The following is a 27,148-nucleotide window of genomic DNA, read 5'->3' on the forward strand; positions in this document are numbered from 1 at the left end:
GGTCCATGGAGCCAGCTCCAGCGTCAAGGACACAACGGAGGCAGCAGCAGCAAGGTTCGGCCCCCTCTCTCGATTCCATCTTGTTCCATTCCCTTGCCCTGATGCTCATGGGTACCACAAGTCATTGATGCTCTGCTCCCTCTCCATCCCTCATGTTGAGTTGACCTCATTTTTCCTCTCTCTCTGTATGTGTGTGCAGCGGCTGTTGATTGATTGGTCACCACCAAGCTCAGGTCCATGGATTACTCCTTGCTGCAGCGTCAAGGGCACAAAGGTGAGCTACCTGCTACAGCCGGATGAGTTTCCAATAATTTCATGAACAGCTGAGTTTCTTGCATTCAGTATTGCTCAGTGAATTCAGATCTTTGTGCAGATGATACTAGCGCTGAAATTCTTTACAACTGTTTCTATTGATCAAAAGAATGATGACAGGATTTTTTATCGCACAGTTATTTTGCATTTCTTCCTGTATCCCTTGAATAATTATGATGCTCGTCTTGGCCATTTGAATCCTGGCAGCTAACTAGTAGTGGCATATAATTATATATAACCATTTTCACAGGAGCGGGTTCCTGTATCTATCCATGAAAAGTTGAGCTTTGTGCATTTTGGTATTACAAAATACAAAGGGTTGTCTTATCACTTTACGCAAGATTCAATTTATCCCGGTTTGGCCTTTGACAACTTACTAGTGATTTTCTCTTTAGTTGAAGACAATTTGGTCAGGTGTTGTGAGTTTTCATACAAACCCGCATGTCCCTATATATGTATATCGTTGTTGATGTTCCAACATATAAATCAGGGCATGATATTAACTTTTCAGTCGTTGAATCGAGTTGCTCTTGCAACAACCGATTTATTGATTGTAATTGAAAGGGGAAACGAGTAGTGTCTTGAACCCAATGAGTCCTTTCCTTGGTGGCGTGGCAATTCAACAGAGAAAAATCATGATAAGTTAGATGGTAGAAGCGCTTATGTGTATTTGTAAACGTGAGCTGGCGTCTTGATGTTGGTTCTGTGATATGCATATATACATGCATTTGAAACTTTATGGTTTCTCTGTTGAATCTGTGCAAGTGAAGGTTGCAGTCTTGAGGTGTTGTATCATGACAGTTGCGACAACATAATTTGTACTCTACCGGACTAGTATATGTTGCAGATGTAATTTTCCTTGTCAGACTTCAAGTGTTTAGAATTAGAGAGAGTCGGAGCATGATCGAGCACAAATACTTCCCTTGACTGAATCCTGTGTTGTTTCTGGACCCCTTCTTTCCCCACAAGTACTTGGCATTTCTAAATGTGTCTTTCTTTTGATCCCCTAGGTTTAACCTCTAAGCTACAAAAAATTTAAATCGGTATGTGGGCAAGTGGTTGGTAATATGTAGAACTGAAGCTTGGTACTTAGCCATTTAATTTGTAGGTACTTAGTCTTACCTACACAGTGAATTCTAGTTCACTTGTCATATGGCATAGCTTATTAGCAGCTGCTGCTCTTTATTTCAAGCAGTAATGCAATAGCCTACTTTGTAACTGATGATTTCTATGTGTTAAGTTTTCAACCCCGGCAACCCTACTATGGTCACTTGCTTCCTAATCCAGCACATCAAATCTCTGAAAGGCTCCTAGGTTTTCCGCATTACAAAATATTGCAAGGCTGACTTCACAAATACTTCCCTTGACTGACATGTGATGTTGTTTCCTGCCATGGATGAGCAGCTACAACCGGAGGATGTAGGATGCCCAGCCATGGACGAGCAGCAGCAGCCGGATGGATGTGGTTTCCCTTGCTGCAAGACATGGGTGTTGGAGAACCAAGTGGCCTTGCACGAGCTCAACCCTGGCGCTCTTCCTAAGGTCCATCTTCTAGTTCCTCCTCCCCTGTTCCCCTCCTGATGTGATTTTTTGGACAGATTGCTCTTTTCTTTTTTGTGAATCATATTTTGGACTGACTGTTACTGTTGTCGAATGCACATATTATTTTTTTACTGGGTATGTGAAAGATGATTAGCTAGGGTCAATTTCTGCTACTTCTAATGCATATTTATCCATATGTTCTTGTTTCTGTACACATGGGCAGCTTACACCTAACTGACTGACTCACTGTTGATTCGCTTAGAGGGAAGAGTTCATTTTTGCTACCGTACTAGCCTTTGGAACATTTTTACACGCCATGTAGTATACTGAAAACCGCCTTTCTTCTAGCGCTGCTACACAACGCTAGTTAGGATGAGTACAACTACATTTTTATCTATCTGAAAAATGGTGCAAAGATTTACTAGTACTTGCCTTGGTGATATGACACGTCCATGGTGCGATTTAATTAGATTCAGACTTTGATTGGCCAGGGCGTGTGCTTGTATTAGCACGGAACAATTACTACTAATTAATGAAGGAAGCACACTTGTTCACATGAAGGAAGATATGTCTATGTTAGTATTAGTGTTCTTGATCTTACCTGATAGACTTGTTTTTACTAATATAAACAAATAAAATCAGATTGTTTGCATAGAATCGAATCATTCTCACTTTTAGTTGAGTTATAAGTACATACTGTCTTTAGTTCTTTGCTTATATTATAGTCGGAATTATACCGTGTGACTGAATCATGTGTTATTTAGTTAGCTGAGTATTATCTTTAGTTTTCTGATGATTGCTCAACTCTCAGTTCTGAGTAAATAAGTAGCTGACCCTATTGGTTCTTTCTTTCTTCAGGGCTATGAGTTGATGGCCACACTGCTGTTTTGCTCTGCTTGATAATTCTTTTACTCTCCAGTTTGCTTTGATCTGCATAGTTTCCAGTTGCTTATAAAACGATAAAACAATGGTGATGTGAGGTCCGACAATGGTTTGTAATTTTGGTTTCATCCCCAACCTCTCCAGCTAGCTTCTTCTTCACATAATATCATATTTGCACCTGCTGCTTCATCATTGATTGGATGGTCACCTACTAGCTAAGTAGCTTAGCTTGTATTGCCATCGAATTGGTCCAGACTGTTTCACTTTGCTTATTTCTTCTACTAGGTATGTCACTTACAGCATAAACAAACAAATTGCTTAGCTCTCAACACTACAAAAAAATACACTTCCGTGATGATACGTGTTTGTCACAGTAGGTCACGTTTTCTGTCATGCATGTACATCCATGACGATTTTATGATAGAATCAAGATAGTCATACATGTGATGTCGTAGAAGTGTTCCATGACATTACCAAAATTATCATCACAGAAGTGTCCACTTCCATGACGATAAATGGTGCGTCATGGAAGTGCTTTCGTCAAGGGTGACCGACACGTGGCATCCACCATAATGGTTCACCGTTAAGCTATCGGGTCCGGTTTTGGATCCGATAACCCGCTAACAGCCCAGACCAATGAGGATTTTCCACGTGTAAAATTCTCATTGGCCGGAGGAAACACGTGTTGGCTCAGCGTTCAGACAGATGTCATCCATTCATTGGACACGAGGCGCCTATGATACGTCGACACGTGGCACGGCCCAACAGAGGCCCATTCTGGTGAAAAGGTCGGCCCGTTTGACTTGGTCAAAAGGTAACGGGCCGGCCCACGAAAAGCCTGTTAACGGCCTATTTGTATATAGCCCATTTACGGCCCGCTAACTCACAGCCCGTTACGGCCTATCGGAATTAAGCCAAGTAGCTTCATCTGGGGCGTCCAATATGATTCCAACCCGTTGTAACTTCTGGCCCATGTATGGCCCAGATGTCTTTCGGCCCATACGAGGCCATTTCTAACTCTTGGCCCATTAACGGCCCGTGGTGAATCTGGCCCGCAATGAACAGCGTACGTCTTTATACCCATCAACGGCCCATTATTCCATTGGGCCGTTTCCAATCCGTGTTATCTTTCGGCCTTCTCAGGGCCCATTTATTCTTGGGCTCATTTCCAGCATTCGGTTACTTACGGCCAGTTACTGGCCTTTTCTACTTGTGGGCCAAATTCAGCCCGTGGTTACAATCGGCCCGTTTGCGGACCGTTAATCCGTTGGGCCGTTTTCATAGCGTCATAAAAACGGCCGACTAACGATGACCCGTTATTGTCGCCCATGAACGGATGATTCGAAATCTAGCCCGTTTACGGCCCATAATGCGGTCTGTTATTGGCCCATGTTTGGCCTATCGATCATACGGCCCGTAGAAGGCCCATTGATGCTACGACCTGTAGAAGGCCCATTGTTTCTACGGCCCTTAGAAGTCCCGTTGTTTCTATGGCCCGTAGGAGACCCATGGTAACTACAGTAAATATGTAGCCCATGGTTATTGTGGCCTAGTTTTAAAAAATAGGTTATTGCGGCCACTAGCAAACCGCGGAAAAAGAACTGCACTGACTACAAGCAAACAAATAAACAAGACAACAAGGAAATAAATAGGCAAGCAACTTACGCTAGGCTATCACGGCTATTACACATATTACATCCACTGGGCATCAAAGTTCGCCACCAGTGCAAATATAGGGAACAAAGCAGCATATGATATACACTGGTTGTCAAAGTTGGCGACCAGTGCAAATAAACGCCGCAGCGAAACAAGTCTAGAACCGAAACTACTTCAGAAGAGCTCAAGAAACAATATCCTGGGTACCCATAATGCTGGCAAGATGCTTAGCAAGCTCCCCCACTTTTCTCTTGTTTGGCGCTTAAATCCTCCAGCGCTTGTTGTTGCACCAGAAAGTATGCATCTGAATTCTGCAGGGACTTCCTCAGTCCTTCAGCTTCCTGTCACAGCACATCTGATCGATCTCTTTCAACTTGAAGTTGAGACTCAAGAAGATGAACTGATTCAGGCAGCGAGTTCGAAGAGCTTGTGCCAGCAGTAGTGGCCAGTAACTCGAACACTACATCAAGACATGGCTTTTGGGTTCTCTCACTGTCGTCAAGATAGTTTTTATCAGCTTTCTTGGAGACCGACAGGGATGTCTCACTATCTTGAACCTTATCTGCATTACTTCCTTTACCATTGCATAACGGGGTACTGTTCTCCAATATTTTGTCCGCATTCTAAAAGAGAAACAAGCAGACACATCACAGGTTTACCATGTTGTATTTGTATATGAAACTCATTTTGGTAAATCAGTTCAGTAGTAAAGTGGATAGGATAACAACATGAAACAAACATATATCTACGTACTATGGTCACTTTATGGTCTATATTATTCTAGTTTTTGTTGCCAAATCAAGATAGAGACACAGTTCAAATAATATTTGTTCAAGACAAAGCAGAATAGACAAAATATAAGTGTGGGAAACTATAGAGAAATAACAACACTTGTAATGTGCATGACATGAGAACATAACTGTTTATTCAGTTGAAACTGAAATCAACATAGAACAAGTTACAACAGCAAACCAGTTAAAGAAACATGTTTAAAACATACCTGTTGTGCCATTGGAGTTTCAATTCCATCCTTCAAATTTGAAAATAGCTGGTATGAGTAAATACGGTGATGCAAGAGCAAAGGAGTATGAACCATAGCTACAGAACCTGACCTAAGAACAATTCTTCTTCTCCTTTAAGTGTTGAGTTGGGATTCGGAGTGGTGGTTCTCGTGCTTTGGGCACTGCAGTTCCCTTACTAACTGCTCGTGTTTAGGTGCTCTGTGGTGGAGATGGTGTTGTGTCAACTAGAACTGGGTTACTATCTGCTGGGGTTGGGGTTAGAAGGGGTGTAGCTGGTTCTTTGTTCAACTGGGTAGGGGTACAATCTGCGAGAGTCTGGGTTATGTGTGGTGGGGCTGGTTCTTGGGCAAGTACAACCGTGGTTCTATCTGCATCAACTGGTAGCACTATCTTTTCTGAAGACCGTGTTGTTACTCCCTTAGATACTGCCATCACCCTCTCCAATTCAAATGGCTGATAAACCAGAAAAGTAATTGAATGTACAGACATTGTATGATAGACATGTGCAATGGATAATGGGGAATAAAAGAGGGTGTCACACCCTGCATTTTGTAACATCTCATTTGCATTAATAAATCATGAAAATTTGGACCAACAAAAACTTTTGCATTATTTGGCTTTTTATTTGACAAGGATTTTTGTCTGTGGTTTCAAGTGATCATGAAAGCCATAATATAGCTCCACCTTCTATACTTCATGTACATGATCCAAACTTTTGCCCAATGATCATGCCATGTGTATAGGACAGAATATAATTTTCTTACAAAAATATTTTTGGCCAAAAAGAATTTACAAAATTAGGTTTTCCAAAAACCCTCGAATTGAGGTTTGCACTACAAGTACTTGATTCGGGTTATGAAAAATCTTTCAAAGAGTATATTTGAATCCTATTAGATATAGGACCCCCCCCCAAAACCACAAAATAATAATTTCAAAAGTTATTTTGCTATTTTATTTAAAGGCTTCTTCTTAAGGCCAGAAATGGTCTTTAATAAGTTAAAATTATTTTAATGTTTCAAAAATATTTGTGAAAATTTAGGGAAACTCAGTGGACATATATTGTCCATATATCCGAGTTTCAACACATGGTCATGTTCAAAATATTTGTCAAATCCCTAAAAAACCCTTTCTGGATAATTCAAGCTTTTGAAATGTTCTTAAAAAATTCCAAGAAAATTCTGGCAAGTCACACATGCCTAATGTGATGATCTTGCAAAGTTTCATCCCAATCAAAATAGTTTTGGTTCACAAAACTGACCCAAAACCCTCTTTGTCCAGATCCAAGTTTGAGCAACTTTACATTGTCAACTTTGTTCCTTTGCTCTCAAACTTTGTGGGCATACTCAAATACCCAATTAATGACACTGCACCAAGTGGTGCATCAAGGAGAAGAAATTAGCTTAGCTAGATCTAAGAAAATCCATTTCTGTTGATTTCTAGGGTTTACGAAAGTTGCATTGGCTACTTTTTCCATTTGACCTAAAAGTTTGTGGGCAACTACTGATTTGTGATGCCACTGAAGCCCAGTTCTTTTCACACAGGATTCTGCAGAATCAAGATTTTGGAAAATTCTCCCAGAATCTGTTGCCGAGTTCTTTTCTAGGATTGTAGGTTGAGATTCTGGAAAGAGTTGTGTGTTGAAATGTCTGTAGTACCCTTAGACAGAAAATGTTTGATGAATTTATTAACACCTTGTTGTTTCTAACAGTATCTAGTCGAATATGAGTACGAAAGTGATTTACGAATGTCATAAAAAGTGCTAAATATTGCATTTAGAATGGATTTAAAGATTTGTTCATTACAAAAGTGGATGAACTAAAAAAATGGATAATCTCAAGGTACGAGACTAGCAGCAATCGCCTCGCATACTGCATTCATGGTACCATCATCTTCTGGTGGTAGAGCATTGGCTCCTGTAAACGGCAATGGAGGTTGCACATATGCATCATTGTCGAACTTGTCAAAATGCTCATCACGTAACTTGCTATCACGAATCCAATTGTGGAGACACATGCATGCAGTGACAATCATCTTTTGGGTCTACGGTTTGTACCGAGGTATGCCTCCATCTCCAAGAATTCGCCATTTCATCTTGAGAACACCAAATGTTCTTTCGATGACATTTCACAAAGAAGAATGCTGATGGTTGAATGTCTCATATCTCCCAACTGGTGGGTGTTGTTGGAAATCTGGTACATGGTATCGTTGCCCTTTGTATGGAGATAGATATCCAACCCTGTTTGGATATCCGGAGTCGACAAGATAATATTTATCTACAGTACGACAAAAGAAATTAGAAATTTACAACATACCATCCTGTATATAACAATATGGATACATGCGAGATGTTACCTGTGGGGGCTTGTGGAAAGTGATCATAACGAACTATGGCATTGCTCCATACACGTGTGTCATGAACAGATTCGGGCCATCCGGGAACAACAAACGTGAACCTCATATCAAAATCACACACTGCCATAACATTTTCACTTGTGTAACCTTTCCTATTTCTGTGTTGGGGCTCCAACTCCTTAGGCACAATCACCTTAATGTGTGTTCCATCAATGGCTCCAATAGCATGTTGAAAATGAGGCCAAAACTTTGTTTTTCTAAGTACTGGGTGTGGTTCAGAGAAAGTTGGATCAATTGGTCTTATGTAATCACCGACCATGCGGTCTAGACACACCAAAACCTCGTGTAATTTTTTATTAATGACAGAATGACTATGTGCAAACCGATCTGTGACATTATCAGTTGTCTGACATGTACCCACAGTCCATAAAAATTGTGCCAATGCTTCTTTGGATGAAATGTTGGAAGTTGACTCAAGCCCATACTTCTGAACTAACAGATCATGCAATGTGCGAAACACTGACCTCCTCATTCTGAACATAGCATATAAAGATTTTGCATCTTTCTCCTTCTCTTCTACCCATTGGAGTCTGTAACAAGATGTAACTTTCTTGGTGCATACGACAGTGTCACACTTGACGACGCCACATCCAGAGCAAATGCAAGCATGGCCGCCTCAAATTGCTTTTCTTCTTGTTTCTTTCTAGATTTATCCATCTGCCACAACAACATGCACATAGTGTAATATTAGATACAACACAGTTCAGATAACAGTACATCTCCAAAGCAAATAGCTTAGTTCACAAAAGTACACCTCCAAAGCAAGTAGCTTAGCTCACAACATTACAAGTAAATAGTCTGGTAGAAAGCAATTAAAACATAGATGTTCTACTTATTATTGAGCTCCCACATCCTCTTTATCCATTCAAGCCTTGCAACAGATTCATGAGCTATGAAAGTGGAGAAAACATCATGATATTTCTTTTCCATGAAAAGAAATGTAGCATAGAAATGCTCATCACTTCCTGGTTTTGCACCATCCGCTTCCACCATGGCCATCATTTGTTTAATCTCTTTTCTTGTTGGATCCACACTCTCCTCTACATCTCTCTTCTCTGCATCCCTCCTCTCCCTTGCCCTTTCCTCTTCATCCCTCTTCTCCCTTGCCCTCTCCTCTGCATCGCTCTTCTCCCTTGCAATCTCCTCTGCATCCCTCTTGTCTCTTGCACCGAAGATGTCCACCATGCATACAAAAGCCTCATTTTAGCATTCTTGCTTGCCCACTTGTCATTCATCTTTGGACTTGGCGAATAAGGACACGCCCTCTTCTTCCCACCCTTGGCTCGATTTTGAACAGGGGTAACTTGGCCTTCATGACTATCACAACCTGAGTCATCCTCCAAACTGATTCGAGAGGGATCACCTTGATACGAGGGAGTTGGCACCCTCGCATGCTCATTTGTGACACAAGTAGTATCGAAAACCTCTGACATTTTTTCCTCCTCCGCTAGTGGAGCATAGCGAAACTTGGCAGCTTCTGGATGTGCCTGTAATCATATAGCACCACAGGTTAATATCAAAACTGAAGCAACATGACTCGTTATTTAAGAATTTACATGACAACAACAATACCTTTATCTCCAATGCCCACCACTCATTTGTAGTTGCAATAGTGTGTGTATGCTCATCTCTTCCTAAGCCAGATGCTTGCTGGATCAATGTCTTCCATGTGTTGTACTCGCTTCTACATACACCCCACCTATTTTTGATTTGCTGGGTCGAATAGTTTCTTCCAGAGCGTTCGTTGAACTTTTTATGAAAATTAGCTTGTCCTATGTCGGACAAATAACCATCGTTGCAGTTATTTGCTCGAACCTCCTCTACGCACGCATTCATAAAAATTGTATGAGCAACATTGTCCCAATTTGCTTTGGGTTCTTTGACTTTCTCCATCTACCATTATGATTCACCGTTATCACATTAGCATTGAATAGAATTGACATAAGCATTATCACATTGGCATTCTACCATAAAAATCAATGTAACAACATCTGCGTATAGTAGCAAATAGCACCAATAACATCAATACCACAGTTGATAGTAGAACACAGACAAAAAATCAAGCGTCAATCCATCCATCCATTTATCTATCAACAAGCAAAAAAAATTCAAGCATCAGTCCATCCATCAGCAATTGTTAAAGACTGCTGCTGTTGACAAAAGGTATGGATGAATTGCCCAAGATTGCTGTTGTTGACAAAAGGTTTGTTCCGAATCTTTGTTGCTTTTACTAGTTACAACATTTGGCTCAATCCATCCATCCATCAGCAATCAATCCATCCATCTATCTAACAGATTCAAGCATCAATCCATCTACCTATGCAACATAAATCAGTCTATCTATCAATTTCGAATAAGACAAATGAAGAACAGAGAGATAGGAAAGAGGATGGCTCACCGTGGGTGTGGCCTGCTCCTCGCGTGGGCTGCTCGTGGACGTCGAGGTGCAGCGCCGGTGGCCGTCCAGTTGCAGCTGAAGCCCGTCGGGGTCGCCGTGGAGGTGCAGCGCCGGTGGTTGCGAGCGGAGACAGGGCAGAGGGGTGGATGAGCGGCGAAGGAAGAGGGGCGGCGGAGTGAGTTATGGTCGGCGGCGGCGGGAACCTGGCTGGCTGGCGGCGGGAACTGGGCCTGCAGCGGCAAGGGCCTGGGCGGCGAGGTGGATCCTGCGGCGGCGAGACAACCCTAGCCCTTGCTGCAGCTGGGGAATCTTTCCCCGATGCGAACAGGCAGGGGTCGAGTGAAGGCGCTTGCTCGTTTTCTTGGGCCAGTGCGTGGATGGCCCAGTGGCATTCCAGGTGTAAATTCTCCATGGGATAGGGGTACACTTCTATTTTGAAATGTTTTCTTTGGTGGGACTTGCCAAAATCCTGAGATTCTGGGAAAATCATGCTTTTTGGTAGCTTTTCGATTGCACTAAGATTCTAGAGAATCCTCTCCAGACTTTGAAAGTGAATTCGAGTTCTTTTGGCTCTAGAATTTCCAGACTGAAATTCTCCACAATATGCTCAAAAGAACTGGGCCTCACTCCTGTTAAGTCTGAAAGCAAGTTGAGCAAATTAGCTATCCCAAACCACCATCAAACACCTTCTGGCAGAATTTAAAAATGCTTGTTTCAACCCCTTCCACTAATCTCCATGAGCTGATATTTTTACCACAACCCCTCCTAGTCCCCCTCTAGCACCTGTATGCTTTTCTGCCCGAGGAAGCAATGATGAGGGGGGGGGGGAGAACCCCATTTTTCTTCTCTGGACAGTGGGTTCCTCCCTCTCTCTCTCAGCCTCCTTCTCTCCCCTCAGCTTTCCAGAGCATCCAAGGCTCCCCAAAACTTTTGCCCACTCCTCCTGCAGCCTCCAGACACCAGTGGACGCGCGAGGACGCGGGAAAGCCGCGGTTGCCAGCCAAATTTGTGCTCTGGAGCACATGGAAGGGCACCCGACCGTTGATGCCGCGTCCCCCGACCGCCTCGAGCCTCCCCCGCGCGCCAGTCGATGTCCCTCGACGTCTGCTCCACGCCAGCAGGCCGCCCACTTGCTCTCGCGCCCTCCTCTCTCTCTCCTGCAGCTCGCGCTAGAGCGCCGCCCCGCTCGGCCAATGCTTGCGCCGCTCCTGTGGCCCGCCCGCAGCTCGTCCCACTCCTCCTCTCTCTCCCTGGCACCCTAGACCACCCCCATGAACACCCCCGAGCCATTCTTTCCCTCTTTAACGGCCACCAGAGCCAATCCCGCGTGCACCCATAAGCCGCGCCGACGGTGGACCTCGGCCAGCCCATATAAGAAAGCCCCAAGCCTCCCTCTCACTCCCTGTCGCTCCCCCACACTCCTAATCAACCTCCCACACCATCCATTTGTCTCTAGAGCCGCCCGAGCTCGAGATCGAGCTCGAGCTCTGCCGCCTCGGCTTGTCGGTGTTCGCGCGGTACAGGCCTCCTCCGCCCCCGTTCTTTCTCGATCTGGAACCACGCGGCATCACTGACCCTTTCCCCCCACTTCCCCGCTCTTTTAGCAGCCGGGAAGGCCCGGAGCCACCGACGCCCGAAACACCTCCGCCACGTGACCTCGTCGCCGGCGAACCAGGCAGCTCCGGCGACCACCTCCACCACCACCCGAACGGCGACATCCCCCTGAGTCCAGCGGTGCCACCCGCTCGACCTACCGTGCCCTGTAGCGTCGCCGGTGAGCTCGGAGACCTCTCTGCCGCGAGGTTAGAGATGACAGGTGGAGCCCACCTTTCATCCTCACCTCTCTCTCGCTGACGCCCGGGCCCCGCCCGTCAGGTTTGAAAACCTGGCGCGCGCGCTGGCTCGCCTGGGCCTCCTCTTCCTTTGGGCCTGCTGCGCTGCGGCTGTTCTCGCCCAGCAAGCACAGTGCCCTTTGTCTTTTCTTTTCACGTGCAAACTTGCAAACATTCCAAATAATTAAATAAATATCCAAATGCAATAATTCCAGCTCCTAAATTCTTGTAAAAATCCCACCTAGTTAATGGTGTAACTTTCATACATGTCCAACCAACTTTTCTGTACTGTTCAAATTTAAATTCAAATTTGAGCAATTTAAATCCCTGTTTGAAAAGCCATTACTCTGTCCCTTTAGCTCCAAATCCAAAACTAAGAATTTTTCCCTTCTTAGTTCCCCCCCTAGTATTTAACAAAAATGAGTTGACATTTTTCTGAGCACTTTGGTTTTTCTGTTTTACTATTGGCTTATTTTTCTCGTTATTATTTTGCGACGATAGATTGCATTGCTGACGAAGGAGTTGGACCAGAAGACTTTGAAGACCCTGAAGTCTTTGCTGAGCCAGGCAAGCAGCCCTTTGACCATGTCTATGAAACCCCCTTTTTATGCATGTCATATAGCACTTTATTATTGTTGCATCGAAATCATGATGAGGTGGTAGCCACTTCGGTGGGTTGCCTTCATTTCCTCCTTGTTGATACTTGCATTGTGCATGACCCTACCTTCCTATGAGGGTTATGCCGGTGGGAGTAGATAGGATGCTAAAGTAGATGCTACGCAAGTGGGACGGGTATATGCATGGTGATGGAGACAAAAGTATTTACAAAGAATTTTCGTAAACCCCGTTGGGTGCCACTAATGCCCGAGGGAGATGATGAGCTAGGTAACCACTTGACAAAGAAGTGGTGTACCGGAGCAAGTTGTGGGAGTGTGTTTTCGAAAATGGATTGGTTTAAGTTGCGACCGTTATTCCAACCTTACATGTACAACCACAATACCCCTTATGGGACGGGGCTTTGTTGATTACGTTGGTCAATACTAGCAAGGAGTCCGCATTACTAGTGGCGAGAGGGTATGAGGTACTCTCTCGATACGGAGTCGTGCCAGGTAGGGCGACTATGGCTGTTTTTACAGACACCGAGCACACCGTTGCGTCCCCTCTCGGATGGTACGATCTCAAGTGAGTCTCGCATGATGTACATCGTGAGGACAAGGGCCAACGAGTGGACTCTTTGTTAGTGTTGTCAAGGGAAAGATAATGTTCGCATGCTTACCTCGGGTATGTGATATACCGCGAGTCGTGGCTTGACACGGAAGTTCCCCGAGTCATGTGGGTAAAGTGTGCAACCTCTTCGGAGTGTCAAACTACTCAAATAGCCGTGTCCACGGTCAAGGACAGTTGGGTAACCGCTCTTGGGCTACGTCCACATGTTTACAAACCAGTGTGCGTGTTTGGATAAGTGGGAAGAACTACTTGGGTCAAGTCAAAGGACTTGACATGATTGAGTTGGGTTGATGCCCACTCCATTTATGTTGATATCTGTAACCAGTCCCTATGGTTACCTGAATTCATATGATGCATGTTTTACCAGTTGTTGAACATGTCATAGCACAATAAAATTAGCTTCCTGCAAAATTTACCTATATCATGCATTGTTGTATCTTGAACCAAAACATGGGTTGCTTGCGAGTACATTCAAAGTACTCATTGGCTGTCCACTGGTTATTTAATTGGCCAGGCATGGAAGAATAGGAGTTTGAAGAAGAATTCTTTGGAGACGAACATGCGAACTAGGACGCTTTCCCAGTCAGAATGCCTGTAGGGTTAAGGCAGATGGCATGGGTTCTACTTATCTACGAAGATTTCCGCTGCTTGAGTTTATTTGATGTTCAGCCCTTGAGGCTTTATCTATCTATAAGACTTGACCATAATGGTCATAATTTGTGTAAGACAGTATGTATGGATGTAAGACTCTCGTTATTCAGCTTCTGAGTGTTCAGTGAGCATTGATCTCTGGGATCACTATACACGTGCATTCAGTGATCTCGACTTATGAGTCAGTGTCCCCACAGAGCTGGTATCAGAGCTATCATGACAGTGGGAAGCTTTAGTTAGCATGGACGTTAGTTAGAGCGAGATTCTTTACCAAAACTACCTATATACCATCTTTTTCTAAAAATATCCCAAACATGGGTCACACTTCCTCTATTGACCTTTTCCCTTCCACTTTTGTAGATGGCCGTCGTAGCTGAGGACTTCCTAACCACCGGATTTCCCGTGCTTCTTGAGGACATCCTCAAGAAGTGCAAGTTCACTCGAGCCCCCACCTTCTCCTATCAGGAGCACTGGATCAACAACACCAAGAAGGAGTATCACGTGGAGGTAGTTGTGAGGGCGAACGACCCTCCAACGAGCTGGTTGTTTGAAGGACCCCAGATGGCGACCCTGCTCCTCGCCGTTGAGGCTGCTGCACTCAAGGCGCGGACTCGCCTTCGGGATCTTTTGCCAGAGATGGCAAGCGAGCCAGCCACCCGTTGATGATGATATGGAGGATGATGATGATGACCCAAACAAGTATTTCAATACCGCCTATGATGATGGAGGATTGATGGCTCAGGATGGTGAAGACTCAAGCTATGAGCGTGGAGATGATGACTTGATGCTGCCTGATTTGCCGGAGCCGGAACGTCCTAAGGCGGAATGCAAAAAGTCTCTCTTCAAGCGATCCTCGCAGGAGACACCTCTAGATGCCGCCTGTACCCAGCAACCCCCCGAGGCCCGTCCACTGATTAGCCCGACGACACTGGGGGTGGTGGTTAGGGAAGGTATGGTGGGCTCACTACCGCCACCCGCCAAGAAGCAAAGGAGGAGACCGGACAAGAAAGGCCCTAAAGGCGCCAGAGCTGCTTCAAGCAGCCGGCCGCCTCTGAAACCCCAGGTGGTAGACAGAATACCTGTCCAAGGTGCGAAGCGCTTCCATGTCGCCGGCGAGCCGATCCTAATTGCCGAAGTGCTACAACACCTACTGAACAATGATCTAAGGAGACTGCATGAAGATGTGCTAGCGAGAGAGAAAAGCCTTCTGGTCGCGGAAAAAACTAGGATACCCGCTTTACGCGGCTCAGGTGCCGCCTGGGAAGTTGTACGTCGAGAGATAGCCCGCGAACAAGTTCATCCTGCGATTTGACTACATCTACGACATGGTCCACATGACCAAGCTGGATTTCCAGTTCATCCGCATGCATGCGCTGTATCTGAACTACTTCATCAGGGTCGAGAACATCAAATATATCTGCGTCGCAGACCCGTTCTATATGCACGAGAGCTTCTTGGCAGTTTGCAAAGAACACCGTGACTATGCGAGCAAGTACCTCGGCGAACTCATGATCGCTAATAAGGACAAGGAAGTGATTCTCTTGCCTTATCATCCCACGTAAGTCATCTGCACATATCCTTTCGTAAGTGTTAATCATTCCTTTGTAGCATGGAGGCTAATTTGAGGTGTACTTAATTTGCGCAGCGGGGGGGGGGGGGGCGCCGTCCTCATCGTTTTGTCCCCGGAATACTCCCATGCGATGTACCTGACTCATCGAAGAACCTCAGGAAAAAGGATTACAAGCACATAAAGAGTGTTCTCGATAGTGCCATGTTAACCTTTAGCCTATCTGGTGGATATATCAAGGTGAAAAAGTACAGGAATCGCGGGCTGGCTTTCGGTCATAAGACCGACTTCTGCTGCATCCAGCAACCGCACACCAGTATGGCTGATGGATTCCACCTCATGCATCACCTGCTTGAGTACAGAAGGGATAATCAACGCCTTCGCATGTCACCTACTACCAACGATGCCGAGATTGTCAGCTGGGCCACAAGCATAGGAACGACACCAAATCATCGAATCAGATTTGAGTTTTACCACGTACAGTGTGAACTTGCCAAGTGATCATGAAGCAGGTCCTCGAACCAACAGGGATGTTCTACCATGGGCCAATCACGCGGGAAGATGTCCGAGCACTGCTACTCGCTCAGCGTCTGGACCTTAAGCCTTTCAAGAAGCTCGGGTGCTTCCTCCCCGACTATGAAGATTGGACCGCCGACATGGAGGACTAATTGTTGATGACAATGTGTCACTACTGTCTTTCTATGGCAAAACTTTGAATTTATGCACGGCAAAACTATGTGATGTAACTAAACCGTGGTCCTAAACTAGCGTAGATCGCTCTAGTTAATTAGTTTGGGTATGAGGAACTTCGTCATTTATGTTTACTATTGGTTGCTTGTATTTTGCTAATTATGCCGCTTTGTTTTCTTAAGTACATTATGTTGCATATTATCATTCAATTCATCAACTCATGATGCAGGTACATAGATAAGAGATGGCGAAGCGCTACTATGCCGTGTATGTTGGGAGGGTTCCAGGAGTCTAGACCACTGGCCAGCCGCACAGGCCCGGGTGCACAGGCACCCGGGTGCTAGCCATAGAGGGTTCGACAGCAGAGCCGAAGCGGAAAGTAGTTACTTGAGGTGGACACTCCAGCATGAGCAGGGGCGGGACCGCCGGTACTACATAGACACGCTCTTGCTCATGCTAATCGCTCTTCTCTTCTACATCATGGTTTAGATAGAGATGATGAAACTTGTGTGTGTGCCATGACCATGCAGTTGCACTTATACGAGACATGACATGATCGCACTTGTGTATCGCTATTTTTGAGATGTGATGATATTTGTGTTCAATGATGATGATGATGGTATGACGAGACTACAGTATGTCTATGATATGATGAGAATAGTGTATGTTTAGTATGATCTGATGAAACTATTGTATAGAGACTGTATAAATACCGCACAAATACGTAGAGGGGTGCGAATCGGTGAAAGCAGGAACATTAGCAGTAGCGATGTAAATCATCTAGCAGTAGCGCCGGCTTAGCAGCAACGCTTCATATAACAAGCGCTACAGATAGTTATCAGTAGCACTGCTGCAGGAAGCGCTACTGCTAACAATACTTACCAGTAGCGCTGCCCATACCAGCGTTACTGCTACAACTTAGCTGTAGCGCGGTAGCAGTAGCGCTGGACCCAGCGCTACTGCTATGCATATTTCAAGCGCTACTACTAGGGTTTTCCCTAGTAGTGTTACTTGCCTTATCGGAAGGAGGGTGATGACGAGAGCAGCACACCAGCCCCACCCATGGACGAAGGACTGCCCCTCCGTTTCCAGACCTACTTCAACTTGTGTGCTGACAGCCTGGCACAACACCTGGCCTCGGAGTCGATGGAGCTCCGGAAGGAACTCCACGAGACTAAGGAGCTCCTCAGCCTAGCTCAGGCAAATGCAGACATGATCAAGAAGGATGGTGCACCCCTTGGATAGCCCGTTATTGCCTATCGAGGCGGGCGACCCCTATAGGTTACACATGCCAAAGGATCAACTCAGCCACGCCGTATGACGGGAAAGGACTATCGCAACCTCTTCACGGTGCCACCGGCGAAGCAGCGCCGTGTTCAGCGCCTCCACTCCCCCACTCCCTCAAGTGACGAAGAAACTAAGACGAATGAAGATGAGGAGGAAGACCCAGAGGAGCCGGAATACGCGACCGAGCATTCCACCACTTGCACACCGTTTAGGACTAGGATAGCCAGTCCGTAACCCTTAAGGTAGGATAGGTCGTGTACCCCTTATGCGAACTCGAGTCCATGTAATGGTTCAAATGAAACCATGTTGTGTGTGTTTGCTTTCGACTTATTTTGACGGAAGTCATACTTTCCCTTTCGGGAACTTGTAAACGACTACATCACCCATTTGGTTTTGATGCATGAGTTTGGCCTTCCGGCCTTTGCTTGACTTAAATTGTGTCACACCCACCCCCTTACTAGGCACCCCATCTACCTTGTTTTCCCTTATTTTATCCCAATCATAAGACCTTGACCACTCCAACAGGATGCCTGTTGTAACTCGTACTGGTACCTCTACCCAGCAGCAAGAAGCCGGAGGATCCACCCAAGGAGGAGCCAGCCAGGACCAAACCCAAGGACAAGCTCCACCACCACCACCTCCGCCGAACATGGACTTGGCTCAGCTTCTCCAAGCTTTCCGAGAGGAACACCAAGCCAACACTGCAGCCCTCTAGATGATTGCTCAAGCTGTCACCAACAACCGCCAGCAGGCGGGGAATGGCAATGGATGTTCCACGTTGGCGGAGTTCTAGAAGCATGCATCACCCACCTTCATCAAGACAGCTGAACCCCTGGATGCAAACGATTGGGTCCGCACCATTGAGGATCTGTTGGAATTAGTCAGCTGCACTGAGGACCGTGAGAGGGTGGCATATGCTGCCCACTGTCTCGAGGGAACTGCCAGAGCTTGGTGGGATGGATTCAAGGTCATGCATGCTGGGCAAAACATCACTTGGAATGACTTCAAGGCAGAATTCCGCAAGGCCCATATTCCTTCCGGGATCATGGCCATCAAGAAGCGTGAGTTCCGAGCCCTGAAGCATGGAAGTAGCACTGTCAAGGAGTACATGCAGAAGTTCAGTGTTCTATCCAGGTATGCTCCTGAGGATGTCAGCACTGATGCTGCCAAAAGAGAGTGCTTCGTGGAATGCCTTAATCAGACTCTGCAGTACTCGCTTGTTGTGTGTGATTGCCTAACCTTTCCTGATCTGGTGAACAAGGCACTCATGCTTGAAGACAAGCGACGTGCTTTGGATGATACCCATAAGAGCAAGATGATCAGGAAGGGTAGCTCCAGCAACCAGAAGCCTCGCCCATGGCAGCCAGCCCCGGTCAAGCCAACATATCAACAGCCAAGAGCCCCTGCACCTCGCACCAAATATCAGCCTCAGCAGTACGCCAATCCCAGGCCAGCTTACAACAACCCCAATAACAACGCTGGCAAGAGCAACAACTCCAACCAAATCACTTGCTTTGGATGTGGTCAGCCAGGACACTACTCCAAGAATTGCCCAAACAAGAAGCCAGATGCACCGCGCCCCAATGCATAGAACCAATGCCAAGGCCGTGGAATGCCACTAAGGAACCAAGCTCCCCGCAACCCGCCCAATAATGGCAAGGTTCGTGTGAATCATGTCACTGTAGAAGAAGCCCAGGAAGACCCGAACATCGTGCTGGGTATGTTCCTTGTCAACTCAGCACCCGCAACTGTCTTGTTTGATTCTGGAGAATCGCATTCTTTTGTCACCCAACAATTTGCATTAGAAAGTGGCATGATCTCTACACCCCTGAGTAGTCCCATGGTGGTACAAACCCCCGGATCGGAGATGAGAACCAAGATAGGATGTAAAGGAGTCGGGATTGTCATTAACGGGGTAGACTTCCTAGCAGACCTTATCATCTTAAGATCGCAAGGCTTGGATGTGATCTTAGGAATGGATTGGCTCATCAAGCACTAAGGCTTGCTAGATTGTGCCAACCGGATTGTCACCTTGACCAATGACGAAGGAGTCGAAGTTAAGTTTGCCTCCAACACCTCCTCTGCTCAAGTCGCCCAAGTCAACGGTCTGTCAGAAGTTGGGTTGGAGCAAGTGCCGGTAGAATGTGAATACCCCGATGTCTTTCCTGATGAGTTACCGGGAATGCCTCCTGATCGGGACATTGATTTCATCATCGAGCTCATGCCCGGAGTAGGACCCATCTATAAGAAGCCTTACAGAATGGGATCGGAGGAGTTAGTAGAGTTGAAGAAGCAACTGGCCGAGCAGTTAAGGAAAGGATTCATCTGCCCTAGTGCCTCACCTTGGGGATCGCCTGTTTTGTTTGTGGAAAAGAGGGACAGTACCATCCGGTTATGTGTTGACTATCGTTCCCTTAATGAAGTCACAATCAAGAACAAGTATCCACTCTTCAATATTGAAGACTTGTTCGATCAGCTGAATGGTGCCAAGGTGTTTTCCAAGATCGATCTCAGGTCTGGGTACTATCAGCTGAAGATCAGACCCCAAGATATTCCGAAGATGGCGTTTGTAACCCGATATGGCATGTATGAGTACATGGTCATGTCATTTGGTTTAACCAATGCCCCTGCCTACTTGATGTACCTCATGAACAAAGTTTTCATGGAGTACTTGGACAAGTTTGTTGTCGTCTTCATCGATGACATACTCATCTTTTCCAAATCTGAAGAAGAGCATGAGCAACACCTGAGGATGGTCCTAGACAAGCTTCGAGAGCACCAACTGTATGCCAAATTCAGCAAGTGCGAGTTTTGGCTACACAAGGTTGGATTCTTGGGTCATGTTCTGACTGAAGAAGGATTGTCAGTGGATCCCGCCAAGATTGAAGCCGTGACTGAATGGCAATCCCCAAACAATGTGAAGGAAGTTAGGAGCTTCCTCGGACTCGCGGGATATTACCGCAAGTTTGTCAAAGGGTTCTCACGCATTGCCCGACCCATGACTCAGCTCTTGAAGAAGGACAAGAAGTTTGAGTGGACAGTAAGTGCAAAGAAAGCTTGCAGGAGCTGAAGAAGAGATTGACCACCGCCCCAGTTCTTGCCACACCAGATATTCACAAGGAATTTGTGATATATTGTGATGCGTCGAGAACCGGGCTTGGAGGTGTTCTTATGCAAGAGGGCAGGGTCGTAGCATACCCATCTAGATAGCTAAATCCTCACGAAGAGAACTACGCTACTCATGACCTCGAGTTGGCAGCTGTAGTTCATGCCTTGAAGACATGGCGACATTACCTTCTGGGGAAGTGATACGTCTCCATCGTATCTACTTTTCCAAACACTTCTGCCCTTGTTTTGGACTCTAACTTGCATGATTTGAATGGAACTAACCCGGACTGACGCTGTTTCCAGCATAATTGCCATGGTGTTATTTTTGTGCAGAAATAAAAGTTCTCGGAATGACTTGAAACTTCACAGAGAATATTTTTGGAATTTATAAAAAATACTGGCAAAAGAATCAAGACCAGGGGCCCACACCCTGTCCATGAGGGTGGTATCGGTGTGGAACGACACCTATGGGATGACAAGGATCCCTCCTACGGTTGCTGGGCGCAGGGTTGCGAGAAGAGCAGGATTAGTAATCAGCACGAGGATCGTTTACCCAGGTTCGGGCCGCGAGGATGCGTAAAACCCTAGTCCTGCTTTGGTGGGTGTATTTCAGAGAGTTCTTGAGCTCTCGAACTAGCTATGGTGAGTGCGTGGTTCGAAAGAGCCGAATCCTTCTCCAGTATGCCATGGGCCTCCTTTTATAGGCGAAAGGGGCTGCCACAGTGGCATACAGGAGGTGGAAAGGCGTACAGTATTGCGAGCTTATCGCTTGGATTACAAGACAAGTCGCATTTAATGCGCCGCTGAGCTGTCCCCTAGCTTTATCGGGGACGGGGGCGAGGCCCGTCCCGTCCGTCGCCGCTCCTCCTTGCTTCGACACGCGCCCTGGCCAACGATGCGTGCGGCGCCATGTAGGCAGGCAGGCAGCTGAGGTGGCGCGGTGGTAGGGTCTTCACGAAGATCTGCATGCCGCCACGCAGGCGCCTGCTAAGTTGGCTTGGAAGCTGCATGTTGCCACGCAGGTGCCTGCCCAGCTGGTTTGGGCTGGCAGCTGTATGTGAACGGCGGCGGAGACTTGGCTGGTGCGGGCCTGGCAGTGGTCCTGCTGGCATCTTTGGCGAGAGCCTTGCCGGGGGGGCCGGCAAGGGTCTTGCCGTGGCGCGCTGTCGTCCCCGGGAAGAATCTTGCCGGGGGTCTCGTGGCTCTACTCGGCAAGGATCTTGTCGAGGATCGTTGTCTTCTAATCCTCATCTGATCTTGAATATGTCTTCACAAAGATCTGCATGCCACCACAGAGGTGCCTCCCGAGCCCCGGCCTCACGTGGTTGATGGTGTTGGGGACGTGGGCTCAAGGGTGGCTCGCCCTGTTGGTGTTTGGGCGCGCTGCCCCGGCAAGGGTCTTGCCGGGGCTGCTGAGGCAGTCCCCGGCAAGGGTCTTGCCGGGGGAAACTGCTCCGCCCCTCTGCTTCTTTGCGTTCTTGGTCTTGGCGTTGCTCTGGCTGTCTTGGGCTTCGGTTTTGCCTTGGTTCACCTCCCCTGCTCTGCTTGGTGTGGCCGTGGGTGCGGCTCCGACTGCCCGTGCACAGGTAAAGGGGTAAAAAGGTGCGCCCCTTCCTTTGTACACCGACAGGAGCCCCCGGGCTTGGGCCACACATAAGCGCGACACGTTGTTGGGCCAGGCCCAAAATGGTGTGCGGGCAGGCGGGGCGGTTTTTACCGCGGTAAAACTTTTCGGGCGGTGCGCTTCCCACGAGCCGTGTTGAAGGCGCGACATGGAGGGGCGCGCGTGACGTGGGCGGCATGCGTGGGGTGGTTCCTGCACGCATGCGTCACATCGCAGTAAATGGGCAGCTCACGCCTTTCCCATGAAAGGAGGGAGGCGTGGAGGCGCGGCTTATTTACTGCGCGGGGCCGGGTTGCGGTCTCCAAGGCGTCCAGACCCCACGATCACGGGGTGGGGAGAGGTCGCTTCACCCGTCCCCTCGATTATGCACGTTTGCCACACGTCCTCCATGTGCTTGGGGTGGCAAGCGGTGGAGGCGGGAAACCGGGCCGCCGCTGGTTGGGGCAGCACGTCGGTCTTGATTCCCCGCGCCTCTGGTGGCTGGATTGGTCGAGCGGGGCGGCCGAGCCCCGACCCCGCCCCTTTATAAGGAGGGGGAAGGGGAGGAATGGCATCCCGCACTCTTCTGTCATCTATCTCCTCCTGCTTCCGCTTCTTCCTTTCACTCACCATGGAGAAAGGGAATCCTGGTCCTTCGTCGGTGGCAGCGAGGGTCGCCGCTCGATAGCGCGTCCCTCCCCCTCCTGAGCCCGCGGTGGTGGAACCGGCCGCGAGTGGAAGGGGGAGGGGGCGAGGCCGGGGCAGAGGTCATAGTGCTCGGGGAAGAGGAGGACGGGGCGGCGTGCCGGCTTCGCCCCCGCCAATGATGCCTTTTCCGATGGAAGGCCATGTTGGAGACCAGCCCCGCGAGTTCTTTATCAGGCTGCGCCGGCCTCCGCGTTGTCGTCTTCGTCTTCCCGCCCCCTTTGCTCGGGAGTTGGAGCGTGACCCGCCACAATCCCTCAGATTGCACATGAGGGGCTGTGGGAATGGGGGCACGCGGGTCAACGTCGACTTCCCGGCTCCTCGGGTCATGTACCTCCGTCGTGGATGGAAGACGTTCGCTCGCATCCACAGCCTGACGGCGGGGCTCGTCCTCTACTTCAAATTAATGGAGGACGGCCTGCTCTCCGTCAAGGTCTTCGGAGACTTCGGGACTCGCCTGAAGTGCTGCGTGGAGAGCTCCTCCGATGGAGATTCCGACGATGGAAGCTCTCCCTCGAGCGAAAGTGATGAGGAGGACAGCGGGGCAGATGACGGGGACGAGTCCGACTAGGCGTCGGATGCCCCGTGCCTGGGCGGGTGCGGCAGCAGCAGCATCAGCACCTGGCCGCTCCTCCGGCAGAGATTTGCCAGGGTGGGGCCAGCTCCTTGAACTTCTCAGGGCTGTCTCCTTGGGCGGCTGGCGTTGGGAGGCTGCGGAAGAGGAAGAGGGCGGGCGGCAAGGCCGTCAACTCGGAGTACGCGGGCACCGACGCTTTCTTCGCGTAATGCCGGTCCTGCCGCCTCGTCTTCCAGCTCGTTTCCCGGCACCGTCATCACCGGCCTACCCGTGGGCGGCCACCGAGGTTTTCTCTTGGTGCTTTCTGCTGCTCGTAGCTCGCCTGGGCGCCCCTTTTGCCCTTTCGCCTCCTTGACCTGCCTCCTGAGGAGAGGGACAAGAAAGGGATCACGGGCATCTTATCTCTTTTTTAATCTGTAAGCCTTCGGGCCTTGTTAAATTTAAAGCTTGTAATCTCCCTTGTTCATGTTTTTCATTCCGTACGGACTGTACCTGTGTGGGATGTTTTTAATGAAAAAGGGATGTTTGCCGGGTTTTTCGTTCGTGGGTAGACCCCGCGACAAGGAGCGAATCCTTGTTACAATTTAAGATAAACGTTTTTCACCCGGCAACAGGCCTTGCCGTCCCCCCACTTCGCTCGACCATTCTCGCGCCCTTGGCGGAGGCAGGGATGAAGCGGGCTTAGGCTCCTCGTTCTACTTCCTTGCCACCCCGACTACAACCAAATCCGGGCCCAGGAGATAATCCTTGGGTATAGAAAAGGGGAGCACGGTGGCCTAGAAATAAGACGAGGTTTCACATATCCCAGTTCCGTTCCGAAATGCATGATAGAGGATGAAAGACTTATCTGGATCTGCAGCCCCCGGCAACCTTGTCTTGCGGCGGTTGGATCCTTGTGCTTGCAGCCCCCGGCAATTCTGGTTTGCCGGGGTCGGGACGCCGGTCGTTTCCTTTCTTCCAAGTAGCTCAGCAGAAGTGCTCATGTGCCCTGCAAACCAAAGGAGGACAGAAAAGAAACAGATAGACGCACACTCGACCTCTAGGCTAGGGGTTAGTCGCCGCTAAGCACTATCAACCCTAACCAAGGAAGAGACTCGACCTAGCATGCATGCTATAACGTAGGGCGCCAGCGCTTCATTTATTTATGCTCAGGGTCTGCGCCTGGCTTTGTACAAAGGGTTACATGCCTTGCCGGCAAAGCTTGTACAGAAGGTGGCTTGCCGGGAGGCCCGGCAAGCCGCGCCTTATGGGTAAAACTTGCGAAGATGGTCGATGTTCCAGGAGTTGCTCACTGGGACAGCATCTTCGGCCTCCAGGCGGACTGCCCCGGGCCTGGTGACTCGTATTACCCGATGAGGGCCTTCCTACTTTGGCGTCAACTTGTTGGAATTCTTGGCCGACTGAATGCGCCGAAGAACAAGGTCGCCTTCCTCAAAGCTTCGGGCATGAACCTTGTGGCTATGGTAGCGGCGCAAGGCTTGCTGGTAGCGTGCTGCTCTCACAGCTGCCCGAAGACGATCTTCCTCAAGGAGCATTGCGTCATCTTGCCGCAACTGCTCTTGCTCAAGCTCATCATAAGAGAGCACTCGAGGTGACCCGTATATGAGTTCCATGGGGAGAACTGCCTCCGCCCCATATACTAGGGCAAAGGGTGTCTGACCGGTGGCTCGATTTGGCGTCGTCCTGATCGACCAAAGAACCACCGGCAACTCATCAATCCAGCGCCTTCCACTCTTGTGCAGCTTGTCAAAGGTCTTTGTTCTCAGGCCTCGCAACACTTCAACATTTGCCCTCTCCGCTTGGCCGTTGCTCCGTGGGTGTGCCACGGAAGCAAAACATACCTTGCTACCGAGGTCTTGAATGTATTGCATGAAGGTGTGGCTTGTGAACTGCGTGCCGTTGTCGGTGATGACTCTGTTTGGCACACCAAAACGGCAGACCAGTCCCTTGAAGAACTTGACGGCTGACTGAGCAGTCACCTTTCTCACTGCTTCCACTTCTGGCCACTTTGTGAACTTGTCGATTGCAACGTACAAGTACTCAAAGCCCTCGACAACGTGGGGGAAAGGGCCAAGTATATCGAGCCCCTAGACCGAGAATGGCCAGGAGAGAGGGATTGTTTGAAGGGCTTGAGCTGGTTGATGAAGCTTCTTTGAATGGAACTGACACGCTTCACACTTGGTTACTAGTGTCGTCGCATCCTGGAGGGCGGTGGGCCAGAACAAACCTTGCCGGAACGCCTTGCCGGCAAGGGCCCTCGACCCTATGTGGGAGCCACATATGCCTCCATGTATCTCCGCCAACAGCTCCAGTCCTTCCTCCCGGGGGATGCACTTCAATTTCACACCGTTCGGCCTCCTCCTATACAGGACGTCATCGACGAACTGGTACAGGGCGGACCGACGGGCTACTTTCTCGGCTTCTCCCTGCTCCGCAGGAAGCTCCCCTGTTTAGAGGAATTGGACGGTATGCTGCGCCCATGCCGGAGCCTGGGGCTCGACGACAAGGACCAAAGGCATCTCTTCCGCCATGGGAGCGGCTGTCTCTACTGCCAGGGCTTGACGCCCTGCCGGAGCAAGTTGCTCTTGGGCAGGCTCAGTGTGCACGGCAACATCCTTGCCGGCCGTCCCAGGGGGCTCGGCGGGAAGGTACTTGCCAGGACCTGATTTCCTCCGCTTGTTCTGCTCTGTTGATGGTTCGACGGATGGCTGAGTTAAACGGAGCAAAAAGGTACCTGGCTCCACAGGTAGCTTGAATGCAGCACGCTTTGACAGGTAATCGACGATGTCGTTCTCCGCTCGGGGGACGTGCTCCGCTTGGATGCCGTCAAAGCGCTCCTCCAACTTTCTCACCTCATCTACGTAGGCCTCCATCAATGGGCTCTGGTACTCCTTGTTGACCTGCCTAACAACAAGCTGCGAGTCACCCCTGACGATGAGCTTCTTAACCCCGAGGTCTGCCGCGATCCTGAGACCGGCGAGCAATCCCTCGTACTCAGCAGTGTTGTTGGTGGACATCTCCCTGGGGAAGTGCATCTGGATCACGTACTTGAGGTACTCTCCGGTGGGTGCGATGAGCAGCACACTGGCACCGGCACCTTGTAGCGAGAAAGCCCCATCAAAGTACATGATCCAGTCGTGGTCTGCTTCCTTGCCCGGGAGAGTGGTCTCCAAGATTTCTTTGTCAGGCGTTGAGGTCCATTCTGCAATGAACTCCGCCAAGACTCTACTCTGGATTGTCGAGGTACTTTCAAACTTCAAACCGAAACTTGATAACTTCAAGGCCCATTCCACAATCCTTCCGGTTGCATCTGGGGTATGCAGTATCCGTTGCAACGGGAGGCGGGTGACGACGGTGATTTCATGGGCTTGGGAGTAATGACGCAGCTTCCTCGAGGCCATAAGGAGGCCGAAGAGCAATTTCTGCACACTGGAGTACCTCGACCTAGCTCCCTGCAAGAGGGAGCTGACAAAGTAAACCGGGTGCTGCATCATCTTCTTCTTCTGCACCACCTCACTCGACTGTGCAGGCACTGCCTTGGTGGCATCAGACTCTGCCGGGGGCCTCGCCTTGCCTGCAACAGGCCCTGCCGGGGGAATCTTTGGCTTGCCATCCGCTGGTTCTGCCACTGTCACTGCCTCCTCGTCGACCTCCCTCTGTGCCACCAGTGTGGTGCT

The 27,148-nt window shown here is 48.7% G+C and overlaps 1 protein-coding gene across 1 annotated transcript; it reads right to left on the reverse strand.

Annotated features, from left to right (window-relative positions):
* Positions 1 to 8,503: 8,503 nt before the first annotated feature.
* LOC109747559 (uncharacterized) lies at positions 8,504 to 10,636 on the reverse strand. The gene is made up of 3 exons (XM_045230353.2): positions 10,225 to 10,636; positions 9,399 to 9,646; positions 8,504 to 9,313 (listed from the first exon to the last, which is right to left on the reverse strand). The coding sequence occupies exons 1-3, from the start codon at positions 10,634 to 10,636 to the stop codon at positions 8,867 to 8,869; spliced, it is 1,107 nt and encodes a 368-aa protein (XP_045086288.1). The 3' UTR covers positions 8,504 to 8,866.
* Between the last annotated feature and the right edge of the window lie 16,512 nt (positions 10,637 to 27,148).

This window comes from Aegilops tauschii, chromosome 6 (genome assembly GCF_002575655.3).
Source record: "Aegilops tauschii subsp. strangulata cultivar AL8/78 chromosome 6, Aet v6.0, whole genome shotgun sequence".
In the NCBI taxonomy this organism is placed as follows: Eukaryota; Viridiplantae; Streptophyta; class Magnoliopsida; order Poales; family Poaceae; genus Aegilops; species Aegilops tauschii.

Excerpts from the sequence above, each read along its gene's own strand:
- LOC109747559 (XM_045230353.2), bottom strand. The coding sequence starts at position 10,636 with ATGGAGAATTTACACCTGGAATGCCACTGGGCCATCCACGCACTGGCC. Across the intron at positions 9,647-10,224 it reads AGGAGCAGGCCACACCCACG|AGGAGGTTCGAGCAAATAAC; the intron begins GTGAGCCATCCT and ends ATGCGTGCGTAG. Across the intron at positions 9,314-9,398 it reads GGTGGGCATTGGAGATAAAG|GCACATCCAGAAGCTGCCAA; the intron begins GTATTGTTGTTG and ends ATATGATTACAG.